This window comes from Giraffa tippelskirchi, chromosome 7 (assembly GCF_054371585.1).
Source record: "Giraffa tippelskirchi isolate mGirTip1 chromosome 7, T2T-mGirTip1v1.2.pri, whole genome shotgun sequence".
NCBI lineage: Eukaryota > Metazoa > Chordata > Mammalia > Artiodactyla > Giraffidae > Giraffa > Giraffa tippelskirchi.
In genome coordinates, this window is record NC_137281.1 from 15,181,434 (window position 1) to 15,204,408 (window position 22,975).

The following is a 22,975-nucleotide window of genomic DNA, read 5'->3' on the forward strand; positions in this document are numbered from 1 at the left end:
GTTTTTGCAAAAAATTCTCACATCTTTCTGATTCTTCCTAATAATTTCTGTGGCTTCTTCAGATTTGCGTTTTAATTTTTGCTTCTTTAAAAATACTGTACATAGCTCTTTTGTATTCTGTCCGTCACAGTTCCAGTATTTTAAGTCCTCAGGTTTAAATGTCCTGTTTTCGAGGACTCAATGTGTTTTGGTTCGTCGTGTGCTTGATGATAGCTGATTCCAATTTGAGTTTTTTAAAACCTTAATTTATGATAATCTTCTTGTCCTAAATTGGGTTGCTTTCTTCTGAAGATGATTTACATGTGCTTCTGGTGGGTACCAAGAGGCGTTTCCAAGTGAGGATCAGTTCTTTGAAGGTCCTGGCTTATGGTAGGAACCTCAATTGAACTTTTCTTCTTTATTGATAGCCCAAGAGCCTTATATTTTACTTAATAAGGCTTTGCATAGGTACTCAAGTCAGATCCATCTTCAGGCTGCTTTCAGTTCTGCTATCCCTCAGTCGTGGCTTTAGTTAATACTTGGTTTTGTTTTGTTCATTTTTTGTGTGTGTATAGTGCCCAGATTGTTGGAGAATACTGCAGTGTTCTTGGAGATTTAGGCTACTTCCTATAAGCCCAGTAATGCTTCAAAATTTCAGCTTTATCCACTGTCTAATTTTGCAAATGAGGTTACCCTATTGTAATTTAAATGTTAAAAATCCTTATGTAGTCTGTCTCTTTTATTCCCCGGACTTGCATGGTGTTTTTTGTTTTGAGTGGTTTTATTTTTCTCTTTATTTCTTTCTTGGTTCTGCAGGTTAATTTTTTTTTAGCCCTTTTTGTTTTCTCATTGTTTCTTCCTCATGCATTTATATTTCTATAAATATCTTTCTGTATTTCTAGATATATTTCTAGCTCTTGATTTATACCTGGTATTTTCACAAAGTTTTTTCATTCGTGGCAATACTTAGTCAAGATTTTGATTCTGTGTGTCATAATCGCTTTAGCTTGAATTTTTGTCTGCTTTCTTTATATTATGTTTCTTTTTTTCTTTTCTCTTACATTTTTTAAGAGATCTAATTTCAATACCTTCTCATTTTTGAGTGAGGATAGTTCCTTTTTCACCTGATTTTTAAAGAAGTATAATGTTAGGGAAGGAAAGACAGTTCTCAGATTTAGAGCACAAACCTGTTGGCCAGCCACTTGTTTTTGTAAATAAAGTTTTTTTGGAATACATTCATACCAAGTCATTTACATTTTGACTGTTAATACTTTCCTATTACAGAGGCAAGGTTGAATAGTCATGTCAAAGACTATATGACCCTTGAAAGTGAAAGAAAGAAAGAAAGTGAAGTCGCTCAGTCATGTCTGACTCTTTGCAACCCCATGGACTATAGCCTGCTAGGCTCCTCCATCCATGGGATTTTCCAGGCAAGAATACTGAAGTGGGTTGCCATTTCCTTCTCCAGGGGATCTTCTTGACCCAGGGATCAAACCCCGGTCTCCCACACTGCAGGCAGACTCTTTACCATCTGAGCCACCAGGGAAGCCCATATGACCCATGAAGCCTAAAATATTTGCAATCTGACCTTATTTAAGAAAAGATTTGCCAACTCTTGATGTACAGGACTACATCTGTGCTTCATACTAAAGCCTTTTATTCTGCATGGTTGTGTGAATATAAGTATGTTTAAGCTTTATTTCTTCTCATCCAAAAAGGAACTATGGCTACAAGTCTCATAACTCTGAATCTTATACTCTCACCCCAAGACTTCTTCCTAAAAAGACAGTATTTCACAGTGTTTCCTTGCTCAGTCCTGGTTTCCTTGACAGTTAGGGATGTCAAGTCTCCTGTAATCAGTCTGCATTCCCAAATTTCCATATTGTAAACATGGGTTAATTAATTCTTCCCTTCAAGGTGTGATGTCCATTTTGACAGTGTCAGCTGTTTGCTCTGCCCACAATCAGCATGAACAATTGTCTTCTCTTAGAGTTCTTTTCCCCCTGTTCCACCCTTCACTGTATTTGTCAACATTAACTCATTATAATTGGGGTTATAGCCACCACCTAGGATCACTGAAGCATCAACATTTCAATTCTTGTTTGTATAAAGGAAAAGAGATCAGATAGTTTTTCATTCTACCATCTTAAAAGCATAGATCCTTTCTGTCACATTTGGTATTTTGATCTTGCTCTTGGAATTTGTCACTTCTACTTGGACAGTACCTTAAAGACCTGATCTTGCCTTCTACCTCAACCGCTTTTGTTTAATTGAGCTTTTCTGTTTCCCTAAACTGAGGTGACTCAAAAGCTTAAGCTCAGTACACTGTTTTCTACCAAGTCTCTAACTACATGCATTATAGTTTCACAAGAATCTTTCATTTCCTTTATTCTCAGTCTGGCAGAGAGGAAAATGGAGATTAATTTTTCTTTCCTATTTTTCAACTAACCAGCCACTGTGGACTGGAAGTCTTACCCTTTGATATGTAGATTTTCATTTATTCTGTTTGACCTAGTTCCTTATCTCTGAATTCCTCTGCCTGGTGTCCTTGATGTAGAGCTATTCTGCTTATCTTTCTCAAGAGAGTAACCTCACATATTCTCTAGGATGGAAGAGTAGTCTTTGTCTTCGTTAGTTTATACCTTTTTTATTCTTTGCCTCATTTTCATGTGGTTTTGGATAGGATCAGAGATAAATTCATATATCAATTAGGCCATATTTAATTTCTCATACTTTGTTTTCCCTTTTGCTCAGTTGTTCTTAGTCGCTAAGTCGTGTCTGACTCTATTGTGACCCCATGTACTATAGCCTGCCAGGCTCCTCTGTCCATGGGATTTCCCAGGCAAGAATGCTTGAGTGGGTTGCCATTTCCTTCTCCAGGGGATCTTTGTGACCCAGGGATCTAACCTGTGTCTCTTGCACTGGCAGGCAGATTCGTTACCACTCAGCCACCTGGGAAAGCCCCTTTTTGCTCAGTACTTACTCTCTTTTCAGTCATGCTAGGTAGGCTTTTCTGCTTTTATATTCTGATTCTTTTATCCTATTTTTACCTTCCTATTGTTTGCTTTCATTTTATTAATTACTGTAGTGTTCAGGTTAATTTTTTAAAAATATGTAGTACATGCTTACAGTACAGATTTTTTAAAGTACAAAAGGATACATATTGAAAACTAATTTTTCTTCTCTTACCCATGTCTTCCTCTATGCTGGCAACCTGTAGTCTCATTTTCCTTTGAGCTATTATTTGTATTTTCAAGCATTTTTATTGAGACCACTTTAAGTTGATAGGTTAACTTGTGAATAACTATCATCTCTGCTGTTGAATGTTCTTTTCCAAGAATGTGATATGCCTTTTGTCTTAGTTTCCTAGGGCTGCTGTAACCAAGTAGAGGCTAGAAATACAAAATCAAGGTGTAAGTAGGACTCATGTTCCTACTGAAACCTACAGAAGATTCCTTGCATCTTTCAGCTTCTTTTATCCCCAGATGTTCCTTGGCTTGTGACAGCATAACTCCAATCTGTGTCTTTAACGTCATATAGTGTTTCCCTGTGTTTCTGTCTCTTCATGTGGCAATCTTCTTTTAAGAACACCAGTCAGATTAGGGGCTTACCCTACTCCAGTGTGACCTCATCTTAACTAATTACATCTGCAATGACCTTATTTTCAAATAACTTCATGTTCTGAGGTAGTGGCCATTAGGACTTAAACATATTTTAAAGGTGGGACACACAATTCAACCCCTAACACTGTTTCATGTGTTCAAATCTGTGTGTGCATTTAAAGTTTTATAGTTTTTGGAACTTTATAAGTAAATATATTCCCCAATTTTTTGTATTTTTATTATAAATGTAGTCTTTTGTTATCTTTTCTAAATAGCTATTTGTATATATGAAGGTTACTAAAATTGAGTATTAATTTGCTATAGTGAATTTAATGAACTTTCTATAATTTTTCAGGTAACTCTTGATTTTGCAAAGAAAGAGTTTTAATATTGACAAATAGTGTGAATTTTTCCTTTCCAAGTTGTTTGTGTGTGTGTGGGAGGGTGACCCATGCTGTGCAGCGCATGGGTCCCTAGTTCCCCAACCAGGGATCAAACCCATGCCCCCTGCATTGGGAGAGCAGTCTCAACCACTGGACTGCTAGGAAAGTCATCCTTTCCAAGTTTTTATACCTCATTTCTTTCTATTATTTAATGTACTACCCTGTACTATAATAATAGTTCTGATAGTACTTATCTTTTTTTTTTCCCGACTTTAATGTGACTGCTTTGTGATTGTTCCCATTAGGAATGGTACCAAGGTTTAAGTTGTACTGTGATTTTTCTCTAGTTAAATACGTTTCCATTTTATAAAGTTATTTTTATGGAAAAATGAGTGTTGAATTTTTAACATTTTTAGTATCTTTGGAAATGATTGCTTGACTTTTCACTTTTGACCTATTTACTATTACTACTATTTACTTATAGATTTCTCTAATATTGAAACATACTTCTATTCATGGAAAAAAAACAACATATGTATGTCTTATATTTAATATGCTTCCAAGTCACTTTCTTTTCCTTCTGTGTCATTTTGAATATAGAGTTTTTGCACTGATATTCAAAAATGAAATTGATGTATAGTTTGCTTTTTGGGTTGCCATCTTTATCTGGTATTGTTATTATGTTTGTCTCATACACAAAAAAGAATTCTTTTTTCTTTCATAATATTTTGTATAGGACATGCTTAACAGCTGTCCTTTAGATAGTTGTTTAAATTCCCATGTAAACATCTATGGGCCTTGTCTGTTTGTTTTGTTTGGGGGATTTCTTTTCATAAATTTATTTGTAGAAATTGGTCTTTTTTTCCTACATCTTATAGAGTCAGTTTAGTAGTTTATATTTTCCAGAAATTATTTCTGTCAAGCCATTTATGAAAGTTTATTTCCATAGAATCTTATAAAATACTTTTATGGTTTTTTAGCTTCCTGTTTTACCTTTTTCTTTATTGATGTTTCTTCATTTGTATATTCTGAATTCCCCCTCTTATTTATCCAACAGTTTTATATTTTTTATTTCAGATCCCATTAAGCAATCAAAGCTATTTGTATTTCATAAATACCTGCCTCTACTCATATTTCCTTTCCTGGGATTTACTGAAGCTTAGGAAATAGGAGCTATATATAAACCTAGAATTTGCTTAATAGGAAATGAGGCTGTAAGCTAAGAATTCCATACATGTATTTTTTTGTTTTTAATTAGGTATAATTTTGGAAAATTTTACAAGTGACATTTATTTGCAATTTCTTTTAGGAGAAATGGGGATGGATGAACAGCTGAAAATTCAGGACAGACTTTTGACACAACTTGAAGATAAATTCACAAAAACACTGACTGAAGAAAAAGTCAGTGAATGTCATAAGAAATTTACAAATGCATTTCCTCTGAACTCAGACTTTTTTCCTTCCAGTCACAGTGTCTATGAATATGACTTATTTGGAAAGTGTTTAGCACATAATAATTTCAACTATTATGAGAGAATCTTTATAGGAAGAGACGACTGTGAATATAAGGAGCCTATAAAATCATTTGGCAATAGCTTATCCCATCTTGTAGTAACCCCCTTTAAGTGTAATCATTGTGGAAAAGGTTTTGATCAAACTTTGGACCTCATCAGACACTTGAGAATTCATACTGGAGAGAAACCCTATGAATGTAAAAAATGTAGAAAAGCCTTCAGTCACAAGGAAAAACTGATTAAACATCATAAAATTCACAGTAGGGAGCAGTCTTATGAATGTAATGAATGTGGGAAAGCTTTCATTAAAATGTCAAATCTCATTAGACATCAACGAATCCATACTGGAGAGAAACCCTATGCATGTAAGGAGTGTGAGAAATCCTTCAGCCAGAAATCAAATCTAATTGATCATGAAAAAATTCATACTGGAGAGAAACCTTATGAATGTCATGAGTGTGGAAAAGCATTCAGCCAGAAGCAAAGCCTCATTGCACATCAGAAAGTACATACTGGGGAGAAACCTTATGCATGTAATGAATGTGGTAAAGCCTTCCCACGAATAGCATCTCTTGCTCTTCATATGAGAAGTCATACAGGAGAGAAACCTTATAAATGTGATAAATGTGGAAAAGCCTTCTCTCAGTTTTCCATGCTTATTATACATGTGAGAATTCATACAGGTGAGAAACCCTATGAATGTAATGAATGTGGGAAATCTTTCTCTCAAAGCTCAGCCCTTACTGTACATATGAGAAGTCATACTGGTGAGAAACCTTACGAATGTAAGGAATGTAGAAAAGCCTTCAGCCACAAGAAGAATTTCATTACACACCAAAAGATTCATACTAGAGAGAAACCTTATGAATGTAATGAATGTGGGAAAGCTTTCATTCAGATGTCAAATCTTGTTAGACACCAGAGAATTCACACTGGAGAAAAACCCTACATATGTAAGGAGTGTGGCAAAGCCTTTAGCCAGAAATCAAATCTCATTGCTCATGAAAAAATTCATTCTGGAGAGAAACCCTATGAATGTAATGAATGTGGGAAAGCCTTCAGCCAAAAGCAAAACTTTATTACACATCAAAAAGTTCACACTGGAGAGAAACCTTATGATTGTAATGAATGTGGTAAAGCCTTCTCTCAAATTGCTTCCCTTACTCTTCATCTGAGAAGTCACACAGGGGAAAAGCCTTATGAATGTGATAAATGTGGGAAAGCTTTCTCTCAGTGCTCACTGCTTAATTTACATATGAGAAGTCATACAGGTGAGAAACCCTATGTATGTAATGAATGTGGAAAAGCTTTCTCTCAGAGAACTTCCCTTATTGTACACATGAGAGGTCATACAGGTGAGAAACCTTATGAATGTAACAAATGTGGAAAAGCCTTCTCCCAAAGTTCCTCCCTTACAATACATATACGAGGTCATACAGGTGAGAAACCCTTTGACTGTAGTAAATGTGGAAAAGCCTTTTCCCAAATCTCATCTCTTACACTTCATATGAGAAAACATACAGGTGAGAAGCCTTATCATTGTAATGAGTGTGGTAAGGCCTTCAGCCAAAAGTCACACCTTGTTAGACACCAGAGAATTCATACTTATTAGAAATAGAAACTATGAATCGCGTGAATATGGAAAAAGACTTCAGAAGGAATTCACATTTCCTTGCACATTACATAATAGGATCTAGAGCAGAAAACTGTGAATGTGGGAAAGCCTTTTTAAGAAGCCACACATTTGTGAAACAGAATTCTTACCAAGGGGACAAACTATGAGAAAGCTGATCATCAAAAACCTTCAGTAGACATCTTACCTAATGATACTTATCCAGCATTCTCACTAAAATCTGAAGCAAGATATTTGCCATCAGCTTATCAACATGATACTTGAGCTCCTAGCCATTGCAGAAAAAAAGTACTCTTAAAATAACCTTTTTATACTAGAATAGTTAATTAGAAAATATGTTAACATAAACTATTTATGAATAAACATGATAATGAATTACAAGACATATATATGTAGTTAAATATTTTGAAGGTCACAAAAGAACACCTGAAATGTTGAGAAAAATAACATTGTCTAAAAAGACATATATATATATAATTTCTCACAAATCTCTAAAGTACTTCCACTCAAAATTTTTTTTTTACCAGTTTTTAAGAATTTCACAAACTGATTGAAATTTTATATAGGAATGTAAAGGGCCACAAATAGGTGACTATGTAAAAAAAAAAAAAAACCATTAGATATCACATTTATTTAAAGCTGGTATCATTGTTTTTAAACAATGTTCTTAATGAGTATATCAGTGGAAAGAAATTGAAGATTGGAGGAAGGCGATATGGAAATTTTGTGTATTATAGTGCTATTGAAATCACTGGAGAGAAAATGACCTATTCAATAAATGGAAGATTCATATTAAAAAATGTTAGCTCTCTACTTTTTATCATATACAAAAATAAAATCCAAAAACACTGAAGACTAGAATATAAAAACGAAAATTCTATGTGATGAAAATAAAATAGACTATATTTACTACTTTAGAATAACAATATTTCTTTAAACATACATAAATGTGGAACAATCAGTTCTATTTTGGTGCATTGGCTTCAGAGGCACCCACATATGTCACAGAGATACATATATCTTTATGTTAACTGGATCATGGTTTGTATTCCTCTAAATAGAATATATACATTTCCATTAATAGAGGGATAGAGTGATACAATATGGTTATTTCTATGACAGAATACAAATTTGACATATAATTACATGGATAGACTACATAATAGTGACAGAAAAAAGCAAAATATACAATGAAATAAAACATTTCTATAAATTTAATAAAACAATGCAAAGAACAGTACTGTGTGTTGATCATGGATACATATATGACATTGACTACCTTTTAGGAAGTGAAAGCAGTTGTTATATTTATCTGTAATATTTCTTTAATAAAAGACAAAGCAAGTATGACAGTAGTAATGAATCTGGTTGTCAAAATTATGTTGTAGTTTTTTAAAATTATTATTTCTTGTATTTTCCTGTTTCCCTAAGAATCAAGTGGATAGAGAAAACCTGGACCTATATGGATTCTTATTTTTGATCAGATATAACATTTGTAGAGGGTTATCTTTAATAATAATACATAAACCAAACCGGAATTAAGATATTTTGCTTACACCTCATGTTAATTAGCATATACAAATTAGAAGTATACAACATCTGTTTGAAGAGAGCTTTAAAATTTTTCATTTTTTATTTTAAACATGAGTTCCTCCCTATTTGAAACCAGTGAAGAAACATATTCAGTTGTTGGGTTACATTTGGGAAAAAAAGGTCACCTGCACTTGGGTTGGTTTCAAACTAAGGGGAAAAGACCACTCATGCATAATGTAAAATGTTAATGTAACATATCAAGACGAGGATAGTTACTCATATTGGGACAGAAGAAGTTTCAAAGTATTTCAACAAATCTTTCTTTGGTTTCTGAATTCTTAAATGGGAATTCAGATGGTGGTTATTTTTATGTGTCAGGTAAGAGCTTAGTGAATGTGAAAGTTCACGTCTTTCTATATCACAGCTGTTTTATATTAATGCTTTTCAATTTTTTTCTAATTTTTTATTGGAGGATAATTGCTTTACAATATTGTGCTGGCTTCTGCCACAAATCAACTTAAATATTTATAGTACTGAAACTTCTTTCCTCTGAATCAGTTCAGTTCAGTTGCTCAGTCATGTCCAACTCTTTGCAACCCCATGGACTGCAGCACGCCAGGCTTCCCTGTCCATCACCAACTCCCGGAGCTTGCTCAAACTCACGTCCATCGAGTCCGTGATGCCCTCCAACCATCTCATCCTCTGTCATCCCCTTCTCCTCCTGCCTTCAATCTTTCCCAGCATCAGGGTCTTTTCCAATGAGTCAGTTCTTCGCATCAGGTGGCCAGAGTACTGGGAGCTTCAGCATCAGTCCTTCCAACGAATATTCAAGACTGATTTCCTTTAGGATTGACTGGTTTGATCTTGCAGTCCAAGGGACTCTCAAGAGTCTTCTCCAACACCACAGTTCAAAAGCATCAATTCTTGGAGAAGGAAATGGCAACCCACTCCAGTGTTCTTGCCTGGAGAATCCCAGGGACGGGGGAGCCTGGTGGGCTTCCATCTATAGGGTCGCACAGAGTCGGACATGACTGAAGCGACTTAGCAGCAGCAGCAACTTAAATTTAGTCACATTGGTGTTGATGTCTTTGGACTGTCTTTTTTCATTCGGTTTGAGATTTTCCTGTTTCCTGATACAATTAATGATTTTCAGTTCTATTCTGGACATTTTGGGTGTTGCAAGACTCTCAATCCTATTTAACCTTTCTTTATGCAGGCAGTCATTATGCCTTTATACAGGCAATACATCTAAGCCTTTTAGATGTAACTTAGAAGTCCACGTTGGGGTAAATATTCAGCACCTTACTAGGTCTCACAGACTGTACCCAAGCAAAAGTGAAGCACTGCCCCCACTTCATTTTCAGTGGATGGGGGTAGACGTTAAGATCTCCATTCAGCCCAGCTAGAACTTATGGGGAAGATGAAGTTGGGGAGAGAGTGCTGGCTAGCACCACTTGTTGCTAGAGTTTGTTGGGTGGGAATGGAGATTTATCTCCCCACTGACTCCTGATAACATTGAGAAGAAACTGATTATTGAGCAGCACTGCCTGAAACTCTGGATTCCTCTACCTGGTGTGAGTGGGATATTTTTGCTTGTAGATTCTTTTTCATTCTTTATGTAGAAAACAAGTGAGTGAGTGAAGTCGCTCAGTCGTGTCTGACTCTTTGCGACCCCTTGGACTATAGCCTACCAGGCTTCTCCATCCATGGGATTTTCCAGGCAAGAGTACTGGAGTGGGTTGCCATTTCCTTCTCCAGGGGATCTTCCCGACCCAGGGATCGAACCCGGGTCTTCAGCATTACAGGCAGACGCTTTACCCTCTGAACCACCAGGGAAGCCCCACGCAGAAAGTAATGTCATCTGCCAATAAGATAATGCAAACTCTATCGTGAACTGCACATGTGAGGAATCTAATTGAGTGCTCCTGCTGCTGCTGCTGCTGCTAAATCGCTTCAGTCGTGTCCGACTCTGTGTGACCCCATAGACGGCAGCCCACCAGGCTCCACCGTCCCTGGGATTCTCCAGACAAGAATACTGGAGTGGATTGCCATTTCCTTCTCCAGTGCATGAAAGGGAAAAGTGAAAGTGAAGTCGCTTAGTCGTGTCCGACTCTTAGCGACCCCATGGACTGTAGCCTACCAGGCTCCTCCATCCATGGGATTTTCCAGGCAAGAGTACTGGAGTGGGGTGCCACTGCCTTCTCCGTGAGTGCTCCTAGTAAGAATCTAATGCCTGATGATCTGAGGTGGAACTGAGGCAGTGATGCTAGTTCTGGGGAGCAGCTGCAAATTCGGATTATCATTAGCAGACACATTTGACTCCACAGAGACCATAATTGCTGGCAAGCTCATATCAAATCCCTATCAGTAAGTGGCAAGTGACAATAAAGCTGCATCTGATGGCAGGCTTTACAGAGGCAAGTGAGTTGATCTACTTCAATTGTACAGCTGCATCTGGTGGCAGGCTTTAAGTCAGAATCCTACACTTATTTCAGTCTGTGCATGGCCCACCCATTATTTTATTTACCACTTCCATCTATGCCTCTTTCCCCACACTGCACGATTAAGTGTCACAGTCACAGTTTTGGCAGGCCAACATGCTAACCATCGCCAAAATATCACTAGAGAACTTCTTTGAAAAGGGGGGAAGACCCAATGATGAGACAGAAGACTCTTAAGACTACCAGCAAAAGCAAAGCTGCATTTAAAAGATAATACCAAGATTCCTACTTAAATTACCGGTTCATTGCAACAAGTGATACACATTCTCCAAACCTGCTTTGTATAATATGTGGTGTCTGGTTATCCAACGAAGATATGAAACCTTCAAAACTTGCTTTGCCACATGGAGACCAAGCACCTTGCATTAAAAGACAAGTCTTTGGAGTTCTTCAAAAGAAAAAGGGGTGAACACGAACAGAAGCAATTATTGAAGGTTCATGGAAAGCATCATTCTTAGTGGCTAACCACACTGCTAAAGTTAAAAAGCCCTTTACTATTGATGAAGAGTTGATGCTGCCTGCTGCAAATGACATTTGTCATGGATTTTTAGGAGGCTGCAGTTCAAAAGGTGGCACATGTTCTTCTTTCAGTTAACACCATAACTAGACAAATTGATGACACAGCAGAAGATACTAAGGCACAGCTCTTAGGATTAATGAGTCACTGTGGTACACAATTCAGGTTGACTAGTCTACCAATGTTGACAACAGGCAAAAATACTTGTTTCTGTGAGATATATTTGTCAGGAGGAAGTGTCATGTTATTCAGTTTCTCAGTCATGTCTGACTCTTTGTGACCCCATGGACTGCAGCATGCCAGGCTTTCTGTACCCCACCATCTCCTGGAGCTTGCTCAAACTCATGTCCATCGAGTCTGTGTGCCATTCAACCATCTCGTCCTGTTGTCCCCTTCTCCTCCTGCCTTTAATCTTTCCCAGCATCAGGGTCTTTTCTAAAGAGTTGGCTCTTTGCATCACGAGGCCAAAGTATTGGAGCTTCAGCTTCAGCATCAGTCCTTCCAATGAATATTCAGGATTGACTGGTTTGATCTCCTTGCAGTCCGAGGGACTCTCAAGAGTCTTCTCCAACACCACAGTTCAAAAGCATCAGTTCTTCAGCCCTCAGCCTTCTTTATGGTCCAACTCTCACATCCATACATGACTACTGGAAAAACCATAGCTTTGACTATATGGACCTTTGTTGGCAAAGTAATGTCTCTGCTTTTTAATACACTGTCTAGGTTGGTCATAAGCTTTTCTTCCAAGGAGCATGCGTCTTTTAATTTCATGGCTGCAGTCACCATCTGCAGTGATTTTGGAGCCCAAGAAAATAAAGTCTGTCACTGTTTCCCCATCTATTTGCCATGAAGTGATGGGACCAGATGCCATGATTTTCATTTTTGAATGTTGAGTTTTAAGCCAGCTTTTTCACTCTCTTCTTTCACCTTCATCAAGAAGCTTTTTAGTTCTTCGCTTTCTGCCATAAGGATGGCATATCTGAATATCTGAGGTTATTAATATTTCTCCTGGCAATCTTGATTCCAGCTTGTGCTTCATCCAGCCCAGTATTTCGCATGAATATAATCAATCTGATTTTGGTATTAACCATCTGGTGATATCCATGCGTAGAGTTGTCTCTTGTGTTTTTGGAAAAGGGTGTTTGCTATGACCAGTGCATTCTCTTGACAAAACTCTTTGTTAGCCTTTGCCTTGCTTCATTTTGTACTCCAAGGCCAAACTTTCCTGTTACTCCAGGTATCTCTTGACTTCCTACTTTTGCATTCCAGTCCACTATGATGAAAAGGACATCATTTTTTGGTGTTAGTTTTAGAAGGTCTTGTAGGTCTTCAGAGAACCATTCAACTTCAGCTTTCTTGGCATTAGTGGTTGGGGCACAGACTTGGATTACTGTGATACTGAATGCTTTGTCTTGGAAATGAACAGAGATCATTCTGTCGTTTTTGAGACTGCACCCAAGTACTGCATTTCTGACTCCTCTGTTGACTTTGAGGGCTACTCCATTTCTTCTAAGGGATTCTTGCCCACAGTAGCAGATGCAATGGTCATCTGAATTAAATTCACCTATTCTGGTCCACTTTAGTTCACTGATTCTTTGAAAATGTCAATGTTCACTCTTGCCATCTCCTGTTTGACCACTTCCAATTTACCTTGATTCATGGACCTAACATTCCAGGTTCCAGGAAGTGCATGAGGATATCTTATGTGCACTTTTGTTGCCAATCAACATCCCAGCCACAGAACTATTCAAGTCTTTGAAAGATTACATATCAGGAAAACTGAACTGGTTATTTTGTGTCAGTATACATATGGACAGAACTGCTGCCATGACTGGACAGCTTTCTGGTTTCACTAGTTGGGCCAAAAAGGTCACTTCTGAAAGTGAATCTATGTACTGTGTCATCCATAAAGAAATGCTGGATAGCCAGAAAATGTCACCTGAACCTAACAACATTTTATGGGATGTAATCAAAATTAAACACACTAAAGTACATGCCCTTAACTCGCCTCTGTTCTCACAGCTCTCTAAGGAGATGGATGCAAAGCACATATGTTTTATACACAGAAGTGAGATGGCTTTCTAAAGGTGGATCACTGGCCAGAGTTCTTGAGTTACAAGAGCTGCTCCAGAGATATCTTTTAGAAAAACAGTCATCAATGGCAGCACATTTCATTGACACAGAATAGGTGGCAAAACTTGCTTGTGTAACATATTCAACAAACTCAATCTGTCACTTCAGAGGAGAATGACAACTGCATTCAAGTTGGCAGATAAAGTGGCTGCATTCAAAATCAAACTGGAATTATGGAGGCAACAAGTGAATAGTGGAATTTTTGACACATTTCAAACATTAGCAGAGATTTTAAGAGAGACTGAGAAGAGCGTCTTCCTTCTCCCAGTCAGTGCCTGGGAGATAATCACCTATCTCAGCTTTCGAAAGAGTTTGAGCACTATTTCCCAGCCAAAAAAAGATCCCCAAACTGTGAAGGGATGGATCCATGACTCACTTATGAATAAGCCAGGTGAATCAACACGGTCCGTGCTAGAAGAGGATCAACTGCCTGCAATCGCAAATGACGGTGGCCTTAAAAGTATGTTTGAGACAACTTCAAATCTCCTTATGCTCGGATTAAAGTCAAGGGAAAATATTCTGAGATTGCCACAAAAGCAAAGAAAAGCCTGCTTCCATTTCCACCATCCTCTTTGTGAAGCAAGAGTTTTCTGTAGTGACAGCATCCAAAACAAGATTACAGAGTAGACTGGACATAAGCAACACACTTCAGGTGTCAATCACTCCGAACACCACCAGATGGGACTGCCTAGTTGCAGGAAAACAAGCTCAGGGCTCCCACAAATTCTACATTATGCTGAGATGTTTACCTATTTCATTATATATCACAATGTAATAATAACAGTAATAAAGTGCACAATAAATCTAATGCGCTTGAATCATCCCAAAACCATCTCTCCCCACCCCACTCCATGGAAACATTATCTCCCATGAAACAGGTCCCTAGTGCCAGAAAGGTTGGAGACTGCTGATCTACACTATCAACTAGAATATGCTACTGAACTATACAAATCAAAAGGAAAAAAGTATATACCCAAGAAAAGGTAAGAAAAAGATATGAGGTCATTTTGCAGAAAGGAAAAATCAAATATTTTATGTCAAAGTCAACGATATTCAAACTTTTCAATAGTCAGATAAATCAAATTTAAACAAGATACCAATTTATACATAGCTGATTGTGAAAGTTAGAAAGCTAGATAATGCCAAGTGTTGGTAGTAGTGTGGAGAAAGAGGAACTCTTATACACTACTAACAGGAATATACATAGTGGAGAGTTTTTGGTCAAATTAAGTACAAGTGAACCCTCTGATACAATAATCTCATTCTCTGGGGTATACATCCAGAGAAAATTTCACATTTCCATAAGAGATACGTATAAGAATTTTAATCATAGTCTTGTTTGTTATGGTGTTGGAGGAATAAAGTTTGTTGGTGGGATTAGAGGCAATCTAGTATCCCTTACTCAGGGAATGGCCAAATAAAATCAGTTGAATATTATGAAGCAGTACAAACAAAAGAACTAGACATGGTTTTTGCTGAGTGAAAAAAGTTTTAATAAGTCTATTGTGCCATATTGCTTATGTAAATTAAAAAAAACAAAAAACAGTAACATTTGCATTTTGTTAGAAGGAAACACTTAAAGGCATGGTGAGCTTGAAGGGATTCGAGATAAGGATAAAAGAGTTATGTAAAAGTTACATTAAAATAATAATAAAAATTACATTTGTGTATTTTAATACTACAAACAGCATATGTAATTTCAAAAAATTATTTTAAATGGAAAAAGTTAGATATATGTTTTTAAGACAATAGAAGGCTTGGGGAGAACAAACAAAAGTACCTGACCTAGCTCTGAGGAGGGCATGAAGCCTTCTCTGAAAAGATAGATTAAATAAAACCCCACATTAACTGGGAATACAGTAACAGATATTTTAATTTGAGGTAAAGGGAAGTGGCATAGAAGTGGCAGAATGAGTGGAGTTTATGCAGACTGCAAGAAAATTATATGGAGTCCAGAGATAACTTTACGTAATCAGAGGCCAGATGATGAAGCATTTTGTACAGAAAAGGTTAGGTTTTATCCGGTAGATAAAGGGAAATACTAATAGATTTAAGCTGGAAAGTGACTGATGTGGACAGATTCTGGCACCATGAAGTAGAAGTGCTGCTGTAAAATGCCATTTGAAAAAATGGTGTAAGTAGCTTTGGAACTGGGTGATAGGTAGAGGCTGCAAGAGTTTTGAGGTTCATGTATAAAAAAGCCTCGTTTGCATTGATGGGACTATTGGTAGAAACGGGTGCATGAATACGTGGTAGAAATACAGTCGTTAAAGGTGATTCTGGTGAGTTCTATGAACATGCTGTTGGAAACTGGAACAAAGGAAATTAATAGAAAGTGACAAAGAACTTGGCAGGACTGCTCTCATGCTTTGTGGAAATCAGTGACAACCGTGTATTAGGTAAGGAGATTTTTAAACAAAGTGTTGAAGGTGTAGCCTAGTTTCTTCTTAAGGTTTATTATAAAATGTAAGAGGACTGGGAGATAAAGGAATTGCTGAGCATAAAAGAACCAGATCTTGAACATTTAGAAAATTCTCAGTCTATCCACATTGCAAAAAAAGAGAAAATGAGTTCTGGAGGCAACACCAGGAGTGTAGCCGGACTCTATAAAGAGTTTACCAATGGATTTAATCAGCCATCTCAGTTGGAGCCAGGAACAGATGGGATTATAACAACAGAAAAATTGCCAGCTGGGACTAAAGGGAACAGAGAAAATGGGGTAGAATGAAGAAAGTGTTTTACGTCTAAGATTTCACAGGACAGACAGGTCAGTCGAGCTATCTGAACTTGGACATGTGCAATCCCTCAAGAAAAAGGATGGGATGAAGATCTTGTTTGAGATGGTAACATAGAGGAATCCTGAACTCATCACCTCCTCCTGCAGACACTGTGCATCTACAGCTACACACAGAACAATTTCCCTGAAAGAAACCCCAAACCAGAGGAGGAACCCCCACACATTTGGCAAATAAGAGAAAAACCCACACCAAAACAGGTAGGAGAGGCTGAGAGACAATTTCACCATAAATCCCACCCTTGGCACAGCAACCTACAACTGAGAGGAAACCACAATTCTGAGCTTCTCCCTGAGGAGCAAAGGATCTGAACTTCACATTTGGCATCCTAACTTTTAAGACCTGCATCTAAGATGAGGCCCTCAAACCCTCAGCTTTGAAAGTCAATGAATGGGATTTGCATTCATGAGACCTACAGGATATGACAAACTGAGAAACAATTCTTAAAGGGCTCCAGCAGACCCACCTCGCTACCTCCCAGGGCCCGGCACAGAGGGAGCCTAATTGAGGCAGCAGTGAAAAGGGCAGGACACAAATTCCAGATAATGAGGAAGGGGCACAGCTGTTTGGATGCAATAAAGACTGGCTGGAAGCAGCTGAAATCAAGGTGGCCTTGAGAACAGTTTGGTCATTGACCTTTACCTCATTATATCTTCACTGTAACATTAAAAATTACTCCCTCTTGTGCAAACTCTAAGTTGGACCATAAAAGACCAAAAAAGTGGACAGTGGTCCAATTCCTGGGAAATCCTCACCTTACGTCAAAATAACAACAATGTTCCCCCCGCTCATTAGCCTATGAAATTCCTTAACCTATAAAAACCTACAGCCTGTCTACGGCCATACCACCCTGAACATACCCAATCTTGTCTGATCTTGGAAGCTAAGCACGGTCAGGCCTGGTTAGTACTTGGATGGGAAACGTACTACCCCATGCCCCAGGGCCATTATCACTTAAGATGGTCTGCATTCTGCCTATGGGAATTAACTGGTTTTCCCTTTACTCTGGGCTCACTCTTGAATTCTTTCCTGCATGAAGCCAAGGACCCTCACTTGGCAGTCTGTTCTAAGGACTCCTGCAGGTCCCAGGATGATGACTTTTCCCTCCTACAACATAATGAGCATCCATCTTTCTATGAAAGGAGCCAATCTGCAAAGCTTAAGCCTGAGGAGCAGGTACCTAATTTAACACGTCCCCAGTGCCTACTGAAATACACTCCAAATGACTAGCAGGGCTTATGTTCCTAGGTCCCAGAGGGCTGTAATCAACGGAGAGGTTTTTTGTTGTTTTTTTTTTTTAACCAGCTACCCACCCCAGGGCACAGTGGAGAGGTAGCAGATTGAGATGCCCAGTCTTTCTGTGAAAGAGGCCTGTTAGCTTATCTTCACAGCTGCGGCCTGAGGGCCCAGTTGTTTTTTTTTTTTGGTTTTGTTTTGCTGAACCACACAGCCTGTGGGATCCGAGCTCCCTGCGTGCATGCTAAGTCGCTTCAGTCATGTCTGACTCTTGGACTGTAGCCCACAAGGCTCCTCTGTCCATGGGATTCTCTAGGCAAGAATACTGCAGTGGGTTGCCATGCCCTTCTCGGGGATCTTCCTGACCCAGGGATTGAACCTGTGTCTCCTGTAGCTCCTTCACTGCAGGCAGATTCTTTACCACTGAGCCACTGGGGAAGCCCCAAGCTCCCTGACCAGGGATCAAATCCAAACCCAGTCCCACCACAATGAACACACCAAGTCCTAACCACTGGACCCCCAGGGAATTCCCCCAGCTTCTAATTAAACACATATATTAGAGCTGACTGTAATCCTCTCCAGAGACCTGGGAGACAGGCACTAACTTTATGCTCTCCCTCAGTCTCCCTCCAGGTAGCCCGAATCTCCCAGAATGGCATGGTGCCCTGATTCTTGATGGCTGCAGGGTGCATCCCCTGATCACCTGGCTCTTGTGGCCAGCAGGGCTTAAGTTTGCTGATCCCATTGGACTATAACAAACAGAAAAGTAACCAAGCAAGACCCTATAAAGCCTTCATAGACCTCCACCTATGGCCTCTGCCTGCCTTCAGTCTGTAGAACAAGCTTAGTCAAAGAATAAATTTAATCAAAGAAGTGAGAAAATGTGGAAAGAAAGGAAAAGTCAAGCAAGACAAAAATGATACTGTAGCCATTAAACAAAGTCAAGGATCTTTAGTCCTTCCTCAGGGATTATAGCTAATATTCTGAGCCATGTCCTTTGAGCTGTCTGCAGAGTCTGAAACCCCCATCAGGTGGAAGAAGTTAACTGTATACTGCCCACAAGCACGTAGAGTCCAGACTATTTGGAACCAGAAGACTGATGGTGCTGACTCCCAATTCCCACACCACCAACCAATGAAGAATGTCCACGAGCTGATCACACAGCCCACAAACCCCCTCCCTCACCCTGTCTTTGTAAACTTTACCCTGAGAGCCTTTGGAGAGTTCGGTCCTTTAAGCACTAGTTGCCCTGGACTCCTTGCTGGGTCCAGCTATAAACGCTGCAGTTTACTTCACCACAAGCCACTGTCAGAAGATGGGCTTCACTGCGCACAGGCAAGTGGACCAAAGTTTGCTTCGGTAACAGAAACAGTTACTGGCTACTCTTACGGGAAACAGCACAGAGGTAGCAGAATGGCACCCACCCCCATGTTTTGGTGAAAGACGCCTGTTTGCTTATCTGAAAGCTTCGGCCTAAGGGGCAGGCTTCTGATTTCATATACCTCTAGAGGTTTACTGAAGTAAAGATCAGAAAGGCTGGCAGTCCACATTTGCACTAGCCCCCCGCCTCACTCCACATTGCTGGCATCTCCCAGAAAGGAGCTTGTGCACACACCTAGAGCCCCAGATTTTGTGGCCGCTGCCAAAATCTTGATTACCTAGCTCTGGTGGCTAGTAGGGCTTACATTCACAGGTTCTACAGGACTGTAGCAAGAGAAAAAGTTCGTAAGAGGGAGCTGAGATGCCCAGTTTTTCTGTGAAAGAGGTCTATGAGCTTAGCTTCATAACGGTGGCCCAAGGGCTAGGCTTCTAATTAAACACACATCTAGGGGCCAAATTCAATCCTTTCCAGGGACCACGGAGGCTTGCAGCTAATATGGAGGCCGATGGCTGCCATCTTCATGCCCTTCTCTGCCCCACCCGACAGGTATCTCTGAGAAAAAGTGTGTGCACACACTGAATGCCCCAGCTTTTGTAGCTGTCGCCAGAGACACATCCCTTCATAGCCTGACTCTGATGGCCGCCGGGGCTTGTTGTTCACCAGTTCAACATGTAAAACACTGATAAACAGAAACCTCGATGAAAGAGTCAGGAGACCAGAAGGGGGAGCTCTCACACCACAACCCCGCAATGACAGAGCTCAACAGGAAGCAAGACTCTTCTTGCCTAGCTTTGTTTTCTACAGCCCTCCAACATCCTTTTCCCCTCCGTTGCCATGGGGGGTTCTTGCATAAGGCTCATGATGATTGCAGACCCAAACTGCAATTACCTGCTGATCCTGAATACAGCCATCTGGGGAAACATCTGGCAGTCTGTTTTAGGTCAACATTTTGGCGGCCTGTGTGGGGCCCAGAGAAGACACCCCCCCCTCCCCCCCCCCCCCCCCGCAAAGGCTACAGGGCTGGTGTATCTTATCTCCTGTTTTTTGTCCTGAATTTCTTCCAGTCAATTGCCAGTGACTTAATCCTGGTAGAACCGGATGGTGGGCAACAATGTTTCACAGTACGCGTATTTATAAGATCTTTAAAAATGTTTATAGTTTTCTCCTGATGCTGGGAGAGATTGAGGGCAGGAGGAGAAGGGGGGCAACAGAGGACGAGATGGTTGGATGGCATCACCAACTGAATGGACATGAGTTTGAGCAAACTCCGGGAGACAGTGAAGGATAGGGAAGCTTGGTGTGCTGCAGTCCACAGGGTCGCAAAGAGTTGTACACAACTTAGCAACTGAACAACAACAACACACATTTCTCCATAAATACTACTTAAAAACAATTTAATTTCTGGAGTAGTCTGGTTTATTGCTGTGTATATCATCTAATATTTTCCCTAATGATACTACTTATTTTAAGTGATTTATTTCAAAAACAGGAAAAATATGTCAAAAGAATGAGAAGGCAAGCTGCACATCAGGAGAAATATTTGCAAAAAATATATCTGGTAAGGGAGTTACCCAAAATATACAAACAACTCTTAAAAATCAAAATAAGAAAACAACCTGATTTTAAAAAGACAAAAAGACCTGAACAGACACCTCACTAAAAAAGATAACAGATGGTAAATAAGCACATGAAAAGATGCTCCATATCATATGTCATCAGGGAAGTGCAAATTAAAACAACAAGATACCACTACACACCTATTAGGATAGCTAAAAATCTAGAACACTGACAAGGATAAGCAACACCATTCATTGCTGATGGGAATGCAAAATGAAACAGCCTCTTTGGAAGTTAGTTCAACAATTTCTTACAAAACTAAACATGCTCTTACCACTGATTCAGCAATCACTCCTTGGTATTTACCCAAATGAGCTGAAAACTTATGTCCACACATGGACGTTAATAGCAGCTTTATTCACAATTGCCAAAATTTGGAAGCAACCAAGATGACCTTCATAAGGGAATATATAAACAGAACTGCGGTATATTCAGACAACGGAATGCTATTCAGTGATAAGAAGAAATGAGCTATCGTGCCATGAAAAGACAAGGAGGAAAATTTAAATGCAGGGAAGTGAAAGGAGCCAATCTTAAAAAGAAAAGCCATAAACTGTATGACTCCAATCATACGACATTCTGGAAAAGGCAAAACTCTGAAGACACTAAAAAGATCAGCGGTTTCCAGGGATGAGGGATGGGGACGGGATGAACAGGTGGATCACAGAGAATTTTTAGGGTAGCAAAAATACTCTGTATGATTATACAACAATGGATAAATATATTGTACAACACAAAGAGTGAACCCTAATGTAAACTACTGACTTTAGGTGATTATAATGTGTCAATGTAAGTTTATCAATGGTGACAAATGTACCACTCTGGTGGGTAATGTTGGCATTGGGGGAGGCTATGCATGTGTTGGTGGTAAGGGGTATATGGCAAACCTCTGTACCTTCCTCTTAATTTTCCTGTAAACCTAAACCTTCTCTAAAAGTCTTTTTAAAAGAAAATTATCTACCTATGCCTTTAAAAAACGTTTTTACTATGAAAATTTTCAAATATACAAAGGAGAGCAATAAACAAGCACATACTCATCACCTATGTTTAATGATTGTTTACAGAGTGCCAGGTTTGATTTATGTATACTTTGCTAACTACTGTAAATTAGATATGTGGACTTCCCTGGTGGTCCACTGGCTAAGACTCTGCGCTTCCAATACAGCACCCCCCCCTCCCACCGCCCCCACCGCATCCCTTGGGTCCCTGGTCAGGGAACTAGATCCCGCGTGCCACAACTAAGAGTTTGCATGCCAGCACCTAAGACCAGGTGCAGCCAAATAAATACATAAAAATTAAAATTAGAAAAAAAAAAGTGGAAAGGAATGAGCTCTGTTTGGAGAAGTGGGGAAGGTTAAGGGGAGGGGAAGAGGAGGGTGAGACAGGGAGAAAGAGGTCAGGCTCCAGAGGTGGGAGGATCTTCCTAGGAGAGGAGGGCTCAGGTGATGCTCGTCCAAGGGGAACCAACAAGCCAAGGAGCTATCAGTTCATGTTAATTTTGGTAGTGTATTGCATTATAAGGAGGCTCAGAGTTGAATGATCAACTTTGACAGGCTCGTTTTCCCTGTTATCACTGTGTGTCTCAGGCCAAGCTGAGCAGGAGAAAAAAACTTGTCGGGGCTGCAGAACCAATGAGAATGTCTTCTTGGATGGGGCAGAGGTTATGTCCCAAATAGGAAGGAAACCCTTGAGGAAACACTATGCCTGGGCAACCCAGGACACAGTTACAGTCTTTCATGGGTGTTGGATGCCTGGGAGTGGTGGTGGAGGGGGACTTTCAACACCAGGTCTCACCAGTCTTTACCCCAGATGCCACCCAAGGCAAGGCAATGGCTTCCTCTGGCCAACACCCACTACATGCTCAACTTTTCTAGAATTAGGGGTACTCAGTGTGTATCTTGGGACCAGAATAAGTTAAATAACTGGATGGATGGGAAGGAAAGGATTTTTCTCCTTGATAACACAGAGGAGAAGGGGCTACCAAAAGGGACCAGGAAGAAGTGGTGCAGATCATGGTGCTTCCCAACCTTTATCAGGGCAAGAACAGAAAATGGTAACATTTGTATGGTACACGGGACTTGTATAAGTTAGAGTGTGTATTAAGCTGATATAATAAAGGCTCCCAAGATACAATGATCTGAACATCATACA

General features: G+C 39.4%; 2 protein-coding genes and 1 long non-coding RNA gene across 31 annotated transcripts in view; 1 reads left to right on the plus strand and 2 right to left on the minus strand.

The window, feature by feature from the left end:
* Positions 1–8,474, plus strand: part of ZNF569 (zinc finger protein 569) — a 25,860-nt gene extending 17,386 nt beyond the window's left edge. The window contains exons 6-7 of one of the 2 annotated variants that reach the window (XM_081516754.1): positions 5,274–6,917; positions 7,002–8,474. In XM_081516754.1, the coding sequence (XP_081372880.1) occupies positions 5,274–6,917; positions 7,002–7,090 (1,733 nt within the window). In that variant the 3' untranslated portion in view covers positions 7,091–8,474. Of the gene's footprint in view, positions 1–5,273 lie in introns of both variants that reach the window. The other variant, XM_081516753.1, reaches the window with a different exon arrangement.
* The window catches only part of ZNF527 (zinc finger protein 527), a 56,111-nt gene that overhangs the window by 16,696 nt on the left and 16,440 nt on the right, over positions 1–22,975 (minus strand). The gene's annotated exons all lie outside the window — the stretch shown is intronic.
* Positions 5,195–22,288, minus strand: LOC145515795 (uncharacterized). The gene is made up of 2 exons (XR_014061017.1): positions 12,036–22,288; positions 5,195–9,338 (listed from the first exon to the last, which is right to left on the minus strand). It is a non-coding gene; the product is annotated as an uncharacterized LOC145515795 (long non-coding RNA).